Here is a 16,195-nt window from a genome sequence, read left to right on the forward strand (position 1 = left end):
CAATGACTATCTGGTCCGGGCAATCACTATACTTTTAGATGTTATTTTTGTTAAACCTTGTAATTATTAGTTTTCTTAAGATATTTAAATTGTTACTACTGGATCTCTTAGCTAAACTAATAATGTTACCAAAGAGGTGACACTCACATACCTATTATTTTAATAAACATTTATATACATATAAAACCAGTAGAATTTTCTTAAATGGGCAATCACTTTACTGTTTACCCTACATAAATTTAATTGCAATTTGTTCCCAAGTCGATTTAGTTTTAGTCATTTTACCTGTCTAAACATGAACCCAGATCCCGAGGAGTGGTGTCCCTCGCATTGATGCTGGGATAAAGGGTCTCGCTGCGAGGCCCCAACCTGCTCTAGGGTGATGTGAAAGACCTCTTGTTTTACAGGTCCAAAATATAGGTTATCTTTACCACTTTACTGCGGTTTCTTTTAAATATTAATCTTTACCTTAAAAACATACAATTTTAAAATCTTCAAGAAAAGAACTTATTCCTTTTTAAAAGGTGCAGTTTTCTCGAAACTTTTTGCCACGCTTTTGTGCATTACTAAACTACCATCCTGATCATCTGGATGAATGCCGGTCTTCCACAGTACGGTTTTCTAGAAACTTTTTGCCCCGCACAACCACATTGTGGAATCACCTTCCAGCAATGGTATTTCCGAACCGATACGATATTGAAACCTTCAAGAATAGAAGTTATTCCTTTTTAAAAGGCCGACAACATACTTGCAACTCTCCTGGTGTTGCGGGTGCTCATGGGCGGCGGTAATCACTTACCATCAGGTGAGCCGCATGCTCGTTTGTCCCCAGTATAAAAAAAGCATAGTATAAAATAAAGTCACTTCCTCTGTCCCTATGTATGCTTAAATCTTTAAAACTACACAACGGATTTTGAAGCGGTTTTTTTTAATACATAAAGTGATTCAAGAGGAAGGTTTATATGTATAATACATGTACACCCGTGCGAAGCCGGGGCGAGTGGCTAGTCATCCAAATAAAACACATATTAGCAAAATGAATGGCACATTTAATTAATATTATTCATTTTTATAATTAAACCTTTGTTGTAATTATATGATTTTAATCTATGCATTCGAACTGATAAGAAAATATCAAATGCTCTATGATACACGCCAGTGTTGCCACCATTCAAAAAAATGGGGGAAAAATAACAAAAAAGCCTCATTCTGTACATGATCTCTGGTTTACAAACAAGGTAGCCTAACTGTATCCACCATACCATTCATTGACATATGAGCGGCCGCGTACGTACAACAAAATTATATAATAATAATAATAATAATAAAAAAAAAACTTAAATTTAATCGATTGGAAGAAGTCAACTAATACAACTAAAGGGTTCCAAAGTGTTTTGCTTAAGTCTACGGTTACTAAAAAAATATTTGAACTCTCTAAATTAGACCTTCGAGGTATCGAACAAAGTTGGTTCTCGCCTGCGCCCGATACAGGCGTCATCTGTGCCCACAAGTATTTGGATCAACTTATAATTCATATAATATAATTCATAGATATATTCAATTTAGTTTTATTTACAGTTTGTACATTTTAAATACATAAATAAAGACACAGCGCCATCTAGTACCAAACTCAGCGTAGAGCTTATACCATGGTTACTAGACAACTGATACACATACATATTTTTAATATATATATAATAATAAACAGTAATACAGACATAAAAATGAATTAATAAATTAAAGAACATACAAATATGTTTTACAAAAAAATGTACATATATATATATAGAGTAATATAGATATGAAACTGAATTAAAAAAATTAAAGAATATACAAAAATATGTTATAAAAAAAACTGAACAATAAATTATTTATTATTATATATAACTATATATTAACTAGCATATATTTGATAAGAAAATTATATATACATATATAAATAACAAGATATTAACCAATTATAAGTCGATCCAATCGATTCGCGGATTCGAAAATCTATTTTTCAAATGTGTTTAAAATCTATAGTACGGCAAATACCATGTCTAGTAGAACCGTTATAGAAAAATCAACCTTACAATTATATAATACAGTACATTTTAGAGAGAAAATTAACTACTAAACGCCTGACACAACTAGCATTGTGTACTTTACTCGTAACCGCTGGTTACTGATCCAGTACACAGAGTAGTTGTCGCGTGAAACACAGGACAGAGACTCCCGTCGTTTAACGTCATCATACATAAATATTGTCATAAGCTGTTTGTATATATCGATTTGTTTGCGCACGTTGTATGCACGTTACTTGGATGTGTGGAATGTAGCGTCTCACTGTCGCTATCCATAAAAGTTGCGAGTTGTATCGATGACTATCTCTTAAAGTTGCGAGTTTTATCGATGACTATCTCTAAAAGTTGCGAGTTTTAGCGATGACTATCTCTAAAAGTTGCGAGTTTTAGCGATGACTATCTCTAAAAGTTGCGAGTTTTAGCGATGACTATCTCTAAAAGTTGCGAGTTTTAGCGATGACTATCTCTAAAAGTTGCGAGTTTTAGCGATGACTATCTCTAAAAGTTGCGAGTTTTAGCGATGACTATCTCTAAAAGTTGCGAGTTTTAGCGATGACTATCTCTAAAAGTTGCGAGTTTTAGCGATGACTATCTCTAAAAGTTGCGAGTTTTACAGATGACTATCTATAAAAGTGGCGAGTTTTAGAGATAGGTTTTTAGAGATTGGCATTAACAGAGCCGTATTTCACCTATTAGAAGCCTCGGACACATTAGGAAACTTGGGCTCTCCTGAAAAGTAATTTTAAAAAGTCGTAATATGACGAGGGGTTTTAGTTCTTGCTAAACATTTATAAAAAAAATTACAAACAGAACAAATTGACCATAGTCGGTAAGCATTTGTTAAGACATATTTTCAGGCGAGAGTAGAGTAGCTATCGGTTATCGTTTGGTAATAGAGTAGGGACAAGACTAGACTAGAGAGCCCCAATCCATCGCGGGGCCCTGGGCACGTACCCAGTGTGCCCAGTGGGAAAAGTGACTTGGACATTTTTTTCTATGTGACAGTAATAATAAACGAGCTGATGGTAAACGTTGATGGTAAGTTATAACCGTCAGCATTACGGACTTCATGTTACATGGTGACTATTAAAAGAGACTGACATATGTCTATATACGCAATAAGTTTACTGCCATATAAATATTTAAAGCTCGTTAGCAGCTCAAATAGGTGAGACTGTACCTACGCAGATGACTTTATTCAAAGTGTACTTTGTCAGAATTCCCGATATAGTTTACGAAGCAGCTGGGCGGGCGAATTAGGTGAGACTGTACTATCAACTCAGAAGACTTTATTCAAAGTGTCCTTTGTCAGAATTCCCGAAATTGTTTATAAAACAGCTAGGCGGCTGAAATACGTGAGACTGTACTACCAACTCGGACGACTTTGTTCAAAGTGTACTTTGTTAAAATTCCCGACATAGTTTACAAAGCAAACTGATAGGCAGCTGAAATAGGTGAGATTGTAGTACCTATATAATCAACTTTATTCAAAGTGTATTTTATTAAAATTCATTATGTAAAGATTTATTATCCACAGATTATACCAAGTAACGTGTATACCACAGACCACACAAAAAAAAATTTATAAATCAAAATTGTCAAATTTTTGTCATTAAAAATAATCAAATATTGAGCGTTGTCGTAACTTATATACAAAATTAAGATTATGCATACAAGCATGATGGGACACCATAAACAACAAGTTTACGTGCGATACAAACAAACTTCACATCGTATACAGGACCGGCAGTAATGTATACACCGTGAACAAACTCATGTAACTGAACAACTCATCGAGAACCTCATATTTTACAGCATCACTCATTCAAAACTCAACCAAGTGATCAATTTTGCATTTTCGGACTACTCTAATGCTGTTTTCCGCAGCTGGCCTTTACAGCTTCATCGGACGATAGGGGGCGAGTGCAGATGGCACTCCAAACCAAAGGAAGAACTTATGGAGCGGCTGAAGGCCAACTCCCGCCTGACGGGTATGACTTTAGTCTGAGGGCACCATTAGGGGTTCCAACCTCGGATCAGGCCGTCGCAATTTTAATCGCCGTTTAGATCTATTGGAGGGAAAATATAATAATTTATATATATAACACAGCGCCATCCAGTTTCAAACTAGGATGAGCTTATACGTAGGATATTGAGAGAACTGATTTAGAATATACAAAAAAACGCTCACATAAATAAAAACAAGTATTTTGTATTACGTGGGACTCGAACCCACAACCTATAGGAGGATATGGCAGTGTGTAAAACCACACCACCTCACATCAACTTTAGTTATTTAGGGTAAGTTGTTCAATTAATGATGTGCCACTACCGGTCCTGTATAAAATCAAAATCACAATGTATAATCAGATTTACATTCCGTAATTAAATATTATTTTAATTATTATATAAATATCATTATAATAAACATATATTTTATATAAATTCTAACGAAATCATCGTTCACAGTTGACACCTCTGTATGTAATGCCAGACAATGAGTCAAGATCAGCAAACGGTCAATATTGTTACATGCATATGTTCAACACATGCCACAGCATACCAATCAAAATTTATGTATCAATCATGTATCATTCTTGTACATTTATGTATCATTAATACACAAGATAAACTTATTTAAATAAAAATAAACCACTAAATGCATCCACTGAGCCGGTACAGACGACCCAATTGCATTTCTCATATAACATTGTCGATAGAATTCAACATTTCTCTGATACCAAGTCACTGTCTCACATTTTAGGCAAACTGTGTTTATAATTCATGATTACAAGACAATCAGCTACCGAAAAATAAATCTAAAAAAATATATAAATTACGCTACAACAGATCACCTGGATCCGCCTGGGAAACGTGTCTACGAAATGAAAATACAAAACCACTATATCCACTGGTGTTTTGGTACAAAAAAGAGAGACAAAATATAATAATATAATCTTAAGTACATACTTAAGTTAGCAGCCATTTTATTATTAATTAAAACAGACAATAAAATTCGTGTTCCGTTTGAAAATGTGTGGCAATCTGTGAATCCCGCTGCACTGCGCACGCGACTCTCGTAAGAGAATCTTTTATAACATACCACAAATAAATAATACTAGAGTATTCACTGACACTCTGACTGGGACTGTACAATGACCGTATACTGTCACTCGATACAAATAATTCAATTTTAAACATTAATCTTGTACATTATAATTATACATAAATAATAATACAGAATACGCGTTCCAATTTGCACAATACAGTCGGATTCAAACCCCACACATTTCCAAATAAATATCAATCCACATCCTCACCGCTCCATGTACACATACAAACGAAATCACATAATATGCACAATAATAAATTCAATCCGAGGTCTCGTACCCCGCGTATTCCTGTCAAGCGTCTAAAATGACAGCGACTGACGGACGACTGACAGACGACTGACGGGTGACTGACGTCAGTCATCGCCCGCCAGAAACAGAGGGCGGCAAAGTGGCGGCGGCAGATTCTATCACGGAACGAACACCTCAACTCCACTTATGGCAGCAATAATAACTATTTAAAGTCGTAATTAAAAATATCTTCTTTATAGATCAAACTATAATATACCTATACATAGATGTAAGTCTAGTCTAATATTTTACAAAATGTGGCTCTCCCAATGTCTATGGGCAGACATTTGTTAGAATGCCGTGTGTTCTCGCGCGGTCTCGTTGGCGAATACAAAACTATATCTAAACCTAATAATATACACACTTACGCACTAAATTGTCCGAATATGTGTCACTACGCGCTTACTCTTTGGGACGTTCGCTTCGTAACGACCAATTAAAAACCAACAAAATCTTGTCTATGACACGCGTCGACGACTCCATTGCGAAATACAATTTCATACGAACTTTATACAATAAATATAAGTTCAATATATAAATAATTCATTAATCTGTCTCGTTATATAAAAGTCAATAAATATTACAACTCTTGCGTTTACGCCACCGCTGGCGGTTTTTTTTTAATTCTCTACAGATTATGTCAAGACATGTCACAGACAAATCAAACTTAAGTAATGAATGCCTTTTAATTACATTTCAATTGTGGCTAGCTATGTGTGCTCTACACCATACAATATATTAAATATAAACTTGTTCATAAACACATTTGACCGGAACTAAATATATTTTCATGTAGTATGGAAGTAAATATTACAAATATAGCGTTTGCTACATACAGAGTAAAAAATATACTATAAATAAAAAATATATATGCTATAGCATACGATTTAAATTAATAATATATTTAATATAATTTTAATACATTACTAAATGTATTTAAATCACAAACATAGCAAAATTAATGTTAATAAAACATATAATTAGTAAATTACATTAAAATATCAAATCGAATTTAATATATTAAAATTAAATATATAATTAATAGTATATAAATATAAATTATAGACTACAATCCAAGAGAGACATGTTCGCGACCAGATTACAAAGAAATCTTTAAAACAACCTCAAGTTTAATACAGATCCAATAATGCTCGGTACAGATATATAATACACACATAGCTAGCCGCGTCCGGCGCGGGTGGGGCGAGCGTGGGGCGGCGTGGGTCCGCTAGGGGCCCGCGGGGCCCGGGGGGCGGGCGTGGGGCCGCTAGGGCAGCGCGTAGGGGCGGACGGGGCGTCGCTATTGCTGCGGAGGTGCGCCCGTGGGGGGCTGCCCGGGCAGCTGGCCCATGCCCTGCAAACCAAACTGCTCTTGTCAATTGACATGCGGTTGAATACTGCCAATTGGCGGTTTATAAACAACCTTTAAATTCATCAATGAATCAAATCGCAAAGTGAGAAAAAATATGTAAATGTATGTATATATGTATGTAATAATAATAATAATAATAATTTCAGGACAATTCACACAGCGCCATCTAGACCCAAGTTAAGCTACCTATAGCTTGTATTATGGGTACTAGACAACTGATACAAATACATAGATATTTTTTTTGTAAATACATACATACAAATTATACATAGAAAACATCCAGACCGATACAAACAATATACTCCTGAATACAAAAGTTTATGCCGTGCGAGGAATCGAACCCGCGACCATCGGTCGTAAAGCGGTGTGCTGGACCGCTAGACCACCGAGGTAATCAATATGTAGATGTATATAGCCTGTTTTTTAATCTCGAAAACTAAATTGACAGCTGTAAAAGTCAATTTTTCTAAATAATGTTACCAGCTATACGAGGCAGTACGTTGCGTACTGATCAACTCCCACATATTATTTGAGTGTAACTTATAAAAATCGGTAATTAATTTAATAAGCTCGTATTCTTTTCAAAATAATTCTCGTATTCTGTCGAGTTTCTTGTCAGTTCTTCTCATCTTGAAATCATTCCGAACTGACGGTAGATGTGACATATCATAAGAGTCTGTAATAGACCTACATGAATATTTTGTGTGCAAATTTAATTTCCGATAATGCCACAACACTATTTGAGAATCAAAGCTGGCAACACAGGTAAAAAAAAATTATCTTCGAGAAAAAAAAACATAGTTGGTGAGCAGGTATTAACTTAAACTCTACTCAAGCAACGGCTGTATGGCACGAGCCTTTTTTTATATATTGAACACTACACGTGTTGCAATCGATTAGATTAGATATAGAGATATAGATATAGATAGATACGCACCGGCTTGGGCTGATACATGTGTAGTTATGTGTAAGTGTGCTAGAGATACAGGTACAGATATCGATAGATACGCACCGGCATGGGCTGATACATGTGTAGTTATGTGTACGTGTGCTAGAGATACAGATATAGATATAGATAGATACGCACCGGCATGGGCTGATGCATGTGTAGTTATGTGTACATGTGCTAGAGATACAGGTATAGATATAGATAGATACGCACCGGCATGGGCTGATACATGTGTAGTTATGTGTACGTGTGCTGGAGATACAGATATAGATGTAGATAGATACGCACCGGCATGGGCTGATACATGTGTAGTTATGTGTAAGTGTGCTAGAGATACAGGTACAGATATCGATAGATACGCACCGGCATGGGCTGATACATGTGTAGTTTTGTGTACGTGTGCTAGAGATATAGATATAGATAGATACGCACCGGCATGGGCTGATACATTTGTAGTTATGTGTACGTGTGCTAAAGATACAGGTACAGATATAGATAGATACGCACCGGCATGGGCTGGTAGTGCTGCAGCGGCGCGGCCAGCAGCTTGGGCGCCTCCTCCGCCTTCTCTTCCTCGCGCCGCTTCAGGCACGCCGCCTTCGGGTTCAGGTTGCGTTCTGGCGGAGGACATCACAAACACATTCATTTTTAATTAACATTTTTTTTTAATAAATACTAGCTTTTGCTCGCGGCTTCGCTCGCGTTAATTTATCCCTTTAGGGGTGGAATTTATCAAAATCCTATCTTAGGGGACGGTTGTAGTACGTCGTAGTAGCTTTATGCAAGCAGAGTCTCAGCCCGATCGGTTTAAAATTGACGAAGTTTTATATAAACTTTCATCCCCTATTTTATCCCCTTGGGGGTAGAATTAATCAAAATCCTTTCTTAGCGGATGCCTACGTCATAACATCTACCTGCATGCCAAATTCCAGCCCGATCCGTCCAGTGGTTTGGGCTGTGCGTTGATAGATCACTACGTCAGTCACCTTTGAATTATATATATTTGGACTAGCTGACCCCGGAAACTCTGTTCCGTCACAAAATTAAATATGTCAAAAGTTTTTCGAAGTTTAGTTACGCAATAAATTTCTGAACGCACCCTGTTTGACAGGTATCAACAGTTTGTATGGGAAAATAAAATTGTTGTTTTTACTATTTTATATTCAATTTCTTCATATTTTATCACAGTTTAAACCTTTCCTGGACTTCTACGAATATTTCAAGACTAACATTAGCCAGATCGGTTCAGCCGTTCTCGAATTTTACCGAGACTCATCATCATCATCATCGCAGCCCGGAAGACGTCCACTGCTGAACAAAGGCCTCCCCCAAAGATCTACGACGATCGGTCCTGCGCTGCTCGCATCCAATGCCTTCCAGCGAGCTTGACCAGATTAGCGACACTAACTAACAGCAATTCATTTTTATATATATATAGCGATGCCGGTTAATCAGTTAACCATTATATATTTTATGCTAAGATATCATTTAGATGGGAAGAGAGGAAGACCAAGACACAGCTATATCTAGTAAGTTAACTAAAAAGTTGGAGTCTTGTATCAACGACTAAAAAGATTGATAGAAGATTGTGGACGGTGTATAAGAAGGACAAAGTTGGAGAAAAAATCGTATTAACAAGTAAAAAAAAATGATCCGTCATACTCGTGACCGAGTGCTGCTTGCGGGGACTGGTCTGTTCGGGTTACGAACACTGATTAGACTATTTGCTTTTGCAATAGCATATGCTGGTGGTCACTCTATTCTCACAAATTTGAATTTAAATGAATCTGTATTATTGTAAACATGTACAACATTTATTTGAAAATAATACGAGCTGAGTTTCTTGTCAGTTCTTCTCATCTCGAAATCATTCCGAACTGACGGTAGATTTGACATATCATAAGAGTCTGTAATAGACCTACATGAATAGAGATATTTCAAATTTGATAGCAGATCATGGAAGGTGGCGGGAGCTCCACCGACAAGAGAACAACTCTTAAATTATGACGGTCATTATTCAATGCGTACGAAGTGGCGGTCACAGCTAGTGTTAAATAAAAACAATTAGATAAACTCTAACTGCAGAAGTTTTTTTGCAGATATTGCCAAACTGAATTGGAAACGCCACTACACATCCTATGTGGTTGTAGCCCACTCATGCATAAACAAAATATCTCCTTTAGAAAGTTTACACTATCCTGAGGAGATAAAAACCATCGCTCCTAAGAATATCCTTCAATTCTTGTCCCTGACGGGTCTAGGGAGCGGACTCTGAAAAAGGGCGAGCACAATAGATCTATGTAGGTCGCAGAGCTACAGGTCCAAGCAATAAACTAACAATAGCCCTAACCACCCAAAAAAAGGTGGAAAACAACAGTTTTTACAATTTTTGTACTGTCTGTTTGTTCCAGCTAATCTCTGAAATGGCTGGACCGATTTTGACGTGACTTTTATTGGCAGGTAGCTAATATAATAAGGAGTAACTTAGGCTACTTTTATTTTAGGAAAATTAAGTTAAATTCCACGCGGAATTCGCGGTTACAGCTAGTGTTAGGGTTCACATATTAGGGATATTTTATATTAAAAGAAGGTAGTTTCATTATTACTTGGTATAGTTAAACTAGTTGCATATAACCCCCACTCATATCTTCTCTGTATAAAAGGGAGGGTTTTTGTAGGCCGCGGCATTCGGTCTTTGAGCACAGGATGTGCTGGTTGTATTTTAATTGCTAAACTGAATTGTGTTAGAGAATAGTTAAATTAATGTTATATAGTTGTTATTTTATTATAATACATACTTTCACTAGTACATAGAGTTGGTATATCTAAAACTAGTAATAAAAATAGTGGTGTTTACCTCTGACTTGTTGCTCCAGCGTCATGATGACCTCAACAGCCATGTTGAGTATGCCGAGCTTGGTCTGTGGCTTGTCACTCTTCAGATGCGTCATGCACATCCGTCCTAGCTCCTTTAGCGCTTCATTTATATCCCTTATCCGTATCCTGCGGGATACACCGTCCAACATTAGTATTTGACCAACAATATCTACTACAACCATGAATGAATGAATTAGTGCTAATTGGTGGTTTGTATTCACACATTTAAACTTAAAAATGTAAAGTAATAAAAAAATCATTTAAAAGAGCAACACGCAAGTTTCTTGCTCGTTCTTCTTGTGATGAGACAGCTTTCCGAACGAGCGGTAGATTAAAAAAAATGTAATGAGTATTCAAAAGTGCTTCAATGTAAGTTTATTTGGATAAATGATTTTCTATTCTATTATATTCTAACAAATGTTACTTTCCTATTTAATATACATTATTTATATAATTAACCGGGTATGTACATCTGTCTGTACATTGACATCGTTATTACTCCATTCAGCTGGCGACCACGTCTAGTGCAAACTAGTCCAAACGTTCAGAGAGAGGTAAATACCTATCTATACATATAAATAAAATTGGAGTGTCTGTTTGTAATATTGAAATAACCGTTTTTTACTACACGCATATGAATATAAATACGGTCACCAAAATAACATTTTTTGTCTGTCTGTCTGTTTTCCCAGTTAATCTCTGAAATGGCTGAACCGATTTCGACGGGACTTTTTTGGCAGTAGCTGATGTAATAAGGAGTAATTTAGGCTACTTTTATTTTTAAGAAAAATCTCCAAATTTTTGTTAAATTCCACTTGGATGAAGTCGCGTGGAAATGCAGCACTTATTCAAAAGTGCTTATATTAAGTTTATTTGAATAAAGATTATTTCTATTTCAATTTTAACCAGATTAAATGTGGCAGTCAACGTGTTAACCTTTCACAACTAAATGTTTGTTCAGATCTTAATCGTATCTATCGTGAAGATGTATCATGAGATTAGATTCTTATTTTTAAAGCAGACAATGTCGCATGTACCATACTAGTTATACACAAAAATGTCTTCCCTGAAAGTAACAATTCGGTCAGTTATGTTCAGTGTAATAATTGGGGTTCACAGTATGTAATAAATTTAATACAACGCCTGAAATAAAATAATTTTCAAATTACATATCATTTGTTCCTTTCAATATAAGTACAAATATTATAATAATATTATATATTATATATCTCCCTTTGATGGGGTGTTAGACTTGTCATTGCGGGTGAATATCACCAAACAATGACAATTATAAAATAAATGATTAGGATGACAAAAATTTGCTGACTATTTCACAGGTTTTTTTTTATAACACAGGGGACAAACGAGCATGCGGCTCACCTGATGGTAAGTGATTACCGCCGCCCATGAGCACCTGCAACACCAGGGGAATTGCAAGTACGTTGTCGGCCTTTTAAAAAGGAATAAGCTCTTTTCTTGAAGGTTTCAATATCGTATCGGTTCGGAAATACCATTGCCGATTGTGCGAGGCAAACGTTTCTAGAAACCGCACTGTGGAAGACCGCCATTCATCCAGATGATCAGGATGGTGTTTTAGTCTCTGGCGGGTGGTACGGTGTTGAAACTCAGCAGCTGGTATTAATCGAAGGTGTTTATTTATTTCTATATATTATTATTATTGTATTTATATATAATAATTATAATAAAGTAACTAGAGACTTGGCATGTCCCGTCCTCGCTACTTATCACCAGCTTAAGCTGTGAAAAACATAATAATAGTAATAATCTCAGGACAATACACACAGCGCCATCTAGTCCCAAGTTAAGATAGCTAAAGCTTGTGTTACGAGTACTAGACAACTGATACAAATACATAGAAATTGTTTTTTTTTTTGTAAATACATACATAATATACGTAGAAAACACCCAGACCGATACAAACAATCATACTCATGAATACAAATGTTTGTGCTGTGCGAGGAATCGAACCCGCGACCATCGGACGTAAAGCGGTGTGCTAGACCGCTAGATCACTGAGGTCGTCAAATATATATAATAATTAATATTAGTCGCAATATATACTCTATAGTCATACCAATAAAGTTGAATATACTATTGTAACATCAATAGTTGCGTAAACTGTCGACAACTAACACAGCGCCATCTAGTTCCAAACTAAGCAGAGCTTGTACTATGCCTTTAAGACAACTGATATATTTAAACCATTATTTTTATAAATACCTATCGAGGTCGTCGTCTTCGCCGGCGAGGACGGTGTCGTGTGTATATAGGATCGTTGTAAGGAGATTAACTATCGTTATAGGGTCCGATAATTTAATATTTGCATAAACTATATATGATATGTCTAAAACTAAATTATAGCGCGTTTTAAATTATTCCTCAGCGAAAACTTTTCCGCCCAATGTTTTCATCCATTTCATCCTTCACGTATGGTCGGATCAGCTCCCTGTGGCACGTCATTTGATTTCGCTCGTGTCGTGTCGTATCGTAACGTGAGGGCTACTCGCTCACCTCTCTCTCGCGTTGTTGGCCTGCCGCCTCTCCTTTTCCCGCATCGCTTTCGCCCGCGGGTCTGCATCGTCTTCCGCCTCGTCTGCCGATGAGCAGCTGACCAAACAATTACCATGTAACGATATACCTCCTACTACATACAGTTGCAAATGAGCCAATCAAATTAATAATCACTAGGTACCCGCCCCGGCATCGCCCGGATGTACATGTATATACATTATAAACCTTCCTCTTGAATCACTCTATTAAAAAACCGCTTCAAAATCCGTTGCATAGTTTTGAAGATTTAAGCATACATAGAGACAGACAGCGACAGCGACTTTGTTTTACACTATGTATGATTATAAATGTGAAAGTAGGTATGTTTGTTACGCTGTCACGCAAAAACTACTAAACTGATCATCATGAAATTTTGTACACATGTTCTTGGATATATTCCAATGATAATAGGATACTTTTTAATAATAAAAAAAAAAAACGATTATTTTGATTAATTGCGAGCGAAGCCGCGGTTATGTATACATGTTCTTGTAAGTATTAGAATGAACATTTTTTTTTAATTTTTGATTCAATGCGAGCGAAGCCGCGGGTAAAAGTTATATATAAGAATCCTATGGATATTAATTTGATCAGCCATTTTAACTATTCTTCGTCAATAAGATCCGAGTTATATTTCTACAAGATGCTGCATACTGTTGAATATATATGTTACCTCAGACACGACGGCAGCGCGCGAGAGAGAGACTTCTGCCGACCTCCTGCTTAATATATTAACAGCGAAATGAAACATGAACAAACGGATGGACAACGAAATGCAATGAACTGTTAATATATGATATGATATTTAGGCAAATATGATATATATACTAGCTAGAGTGTATATGTATCTAAATATATATAACTCAAAGGTGACTGACATAGTGATCTATCAACGCACAGCTCAAACCACTGGACGGATCGGGCTGAAATTTGGCATGCAGGTAGATGTTATGACGTAGGCAACCGCTAAGAAAGGATTTTGACTAATTTTACCCCCAAGGGGATTAAATAGGGGATGAAAGTTTGTATGAAACTTTGTCAATTTCAAACCGATCGGGATGAGACTTTGCATGCATAAAGCTACTATGACGTAGGTATCCCTTAAGAAAGTATTTTGATAAATTCCACCCCTAAGGGGATAAATTAAAGAAACCGAAACCGCGGGCAAAAGCTAGTATAATATATATGTATACGAATAAATAATAATATATACTAATAATACTATAATTTTGTTTATATTATACATATACAGTCAGCGTGGGTAGTTAGTTACGTAGTGACCAGAACAACAATTTTTTTAGTTTTTTATATATATTTTTTTTATAGGTGTTAATTCTTACTTGAGAAGTAGGTAATTAAATTGCCTTTCATATATATTACAAGCTCTGTTTAGTTAAAAACTAGATGGCGCTTTGTGATTTTCGTGTGTTATTATATGTCTAATAACTAAAGTTATTTAAATAACTTTGTTGGTCCATACAACGGTCTCGATGATCAAACCAACAGCACAACCGTCTTAATTCTGATGTTCGCAGATTCGATACCTCGCATAGTACATTTGCATTCATGAGTATAACTGTTTGTATTAGTCTGGGTGTTTTTTATATACGAAAAAAAAAGTATTTATATCAGTTGTCTAGTACTCACAACACAAGCTCTATCTTAGAACTAGATGGCGCTGTATCAATTGTTCTAGGTTCTAGGTTGACGGCCTCGGTGGTCTAGCGGTTTAGCACACCGCCTTACTACCGATGGTCGCGGGTTCGATTCCTCGCACGGCACAAACATTTGTATTCATGAGTATGATTGTTTGTATCGGTCTGGGTGTTTTCTATGTATAATATGTATGTATTTACGAGAAAAAATATATCTATGTATTTGTATCAGTTATCTAGTACCCATAACACAAGCTTTAGCTAGCTTAACTTGGGTCTAGATGGCGCTGTGTGAATTGTCCTGAGGTTATTATTATTATTATTATGAACCTCTATTGACAGAAAACAGCGTTAGGATATTCAAAATCTCTGCCTATCTTAGAACTAGATGGCGCTGTGTGAATGTCCTAGGTTATGAACCTCTATGGACAGAAACGTTAGGACGTTCAACATACACCAGACTTACCGTACGGCCTATTTGGAATATAAAAACATATAAATACACAGTAAATTATACAATAAACACATGTACGGACGGCGCCGCGGTATATTACATACTGTGACCCCCGTTGTTAAGTTGGTGAGGCTGAAACTTAAGTGACATGTTAGTATCACAAGCACAATGTACAAAATGGAGGTTAGGGAACACGGAGCTGAGACACGTATTGTTCTCTCTTTCTTTCCATATTCCATATACTTATGTTTTATGAGACGCATATATGTATCATCTTTTTCTATAATTCATAATCTATATTTCATTTTGATTTAATTATATTTTATGTAAATTTATATAGTAAATCTTTAATTTAGAATTAAAATTAATTAAATAATATTTTAATGATATTTTTCTAACAAATTCTATCATGTAATGTAAACCCTTACACGTATGTTAAAATGTGTTTTTTTACTATATTAGCAACAAAAATAACAATTTATCATTCATTTTATTACATTACGAGAATTCACAAAAATTTATGCACATTCAGTAGAAAAGCAACAAGTATATTTGATAGATAAGGCTGCTGATATACAGTCGATTCGTCGTCAGGTTGACTGATTGCGACTAGCATTTGATTAACGATAGAACCCCATCTCCAAAGAGAATGAACTCTAGGTTAAGGTATCATATTTGAAAAAAAAAACTACCAAATTACCAACGGAATAACAATTCAATATTAATTTTATTATATTACAACAATACACAATTTTTCTGTAATTTCATTAGAAAAGAACCAAGTATATTTTCCATATAAGGCTGCTGATATACAGTCGGTTCGTCAGGTTGGCCGATTGCGACTAGCGTT

At 35.9% G+C, this 16,195-nt stretch overlaps 1 protein-coding gene across 10 annotated transcripts in view; it reads right to left on the bottom strand.

The window, feature by feature from the left end:
• Nucleotides 1-6,459: 6,459 nt before the first annotated feature.
• LOC131855384 (protein daughterless-like) overlaps nucleotides 6,460-16,195 on the bottom strand; it is a 166,940-nt gene continuing 157,204 nt past the window's right edge. For 8 of the 10 annotated variants that reach the window (XM_059206664.1, XM_059206663.1, XM_059206661.1 and 5 more), the window contains 3 exons: nucleotides 10,646-10,791; nucleotides 8,296-8,405; nucleotides 6,460-6,833 (listed from right to left, as the gene is read on the bottom strand). In XM_059206664.1, the coding sequence (XP_059062647.1) occupies nucleotides 6,768-6,833; nucleotides 8,296-8,405; nucleotides 10,646-10,791 (322 nt within the window). In that variant the 3' untranslated portion in view covers nucleotides 6,460-6,767. The remainder of the gene's footprint in view (nucleotides 6,834-8,295; nucleotides 8,406-10,645; nucleotides 10,792-16,195) is intronic. The other 2 variants (XM_059206665.1, XM_059206657.1) reach the window with 1 other exon arrangement.

The sequence above is a fragment of the Achroia grisella genome, unplaced genomic scaffold (genome assembly GCF_030625045.1).
Source record: "Achroia grisella isolate CSIRO2021 unplaced genomic scaffold, CSIRO_AGI_Agris_v1 utg1360, whole genome shotgun sequence".
Taxonomy (NCBI): Eukaryota; Metazoa; Arthropoda; class Insecta; order Lepidoptera; family Pyralidae; genus Achroia; species Achroia grisella.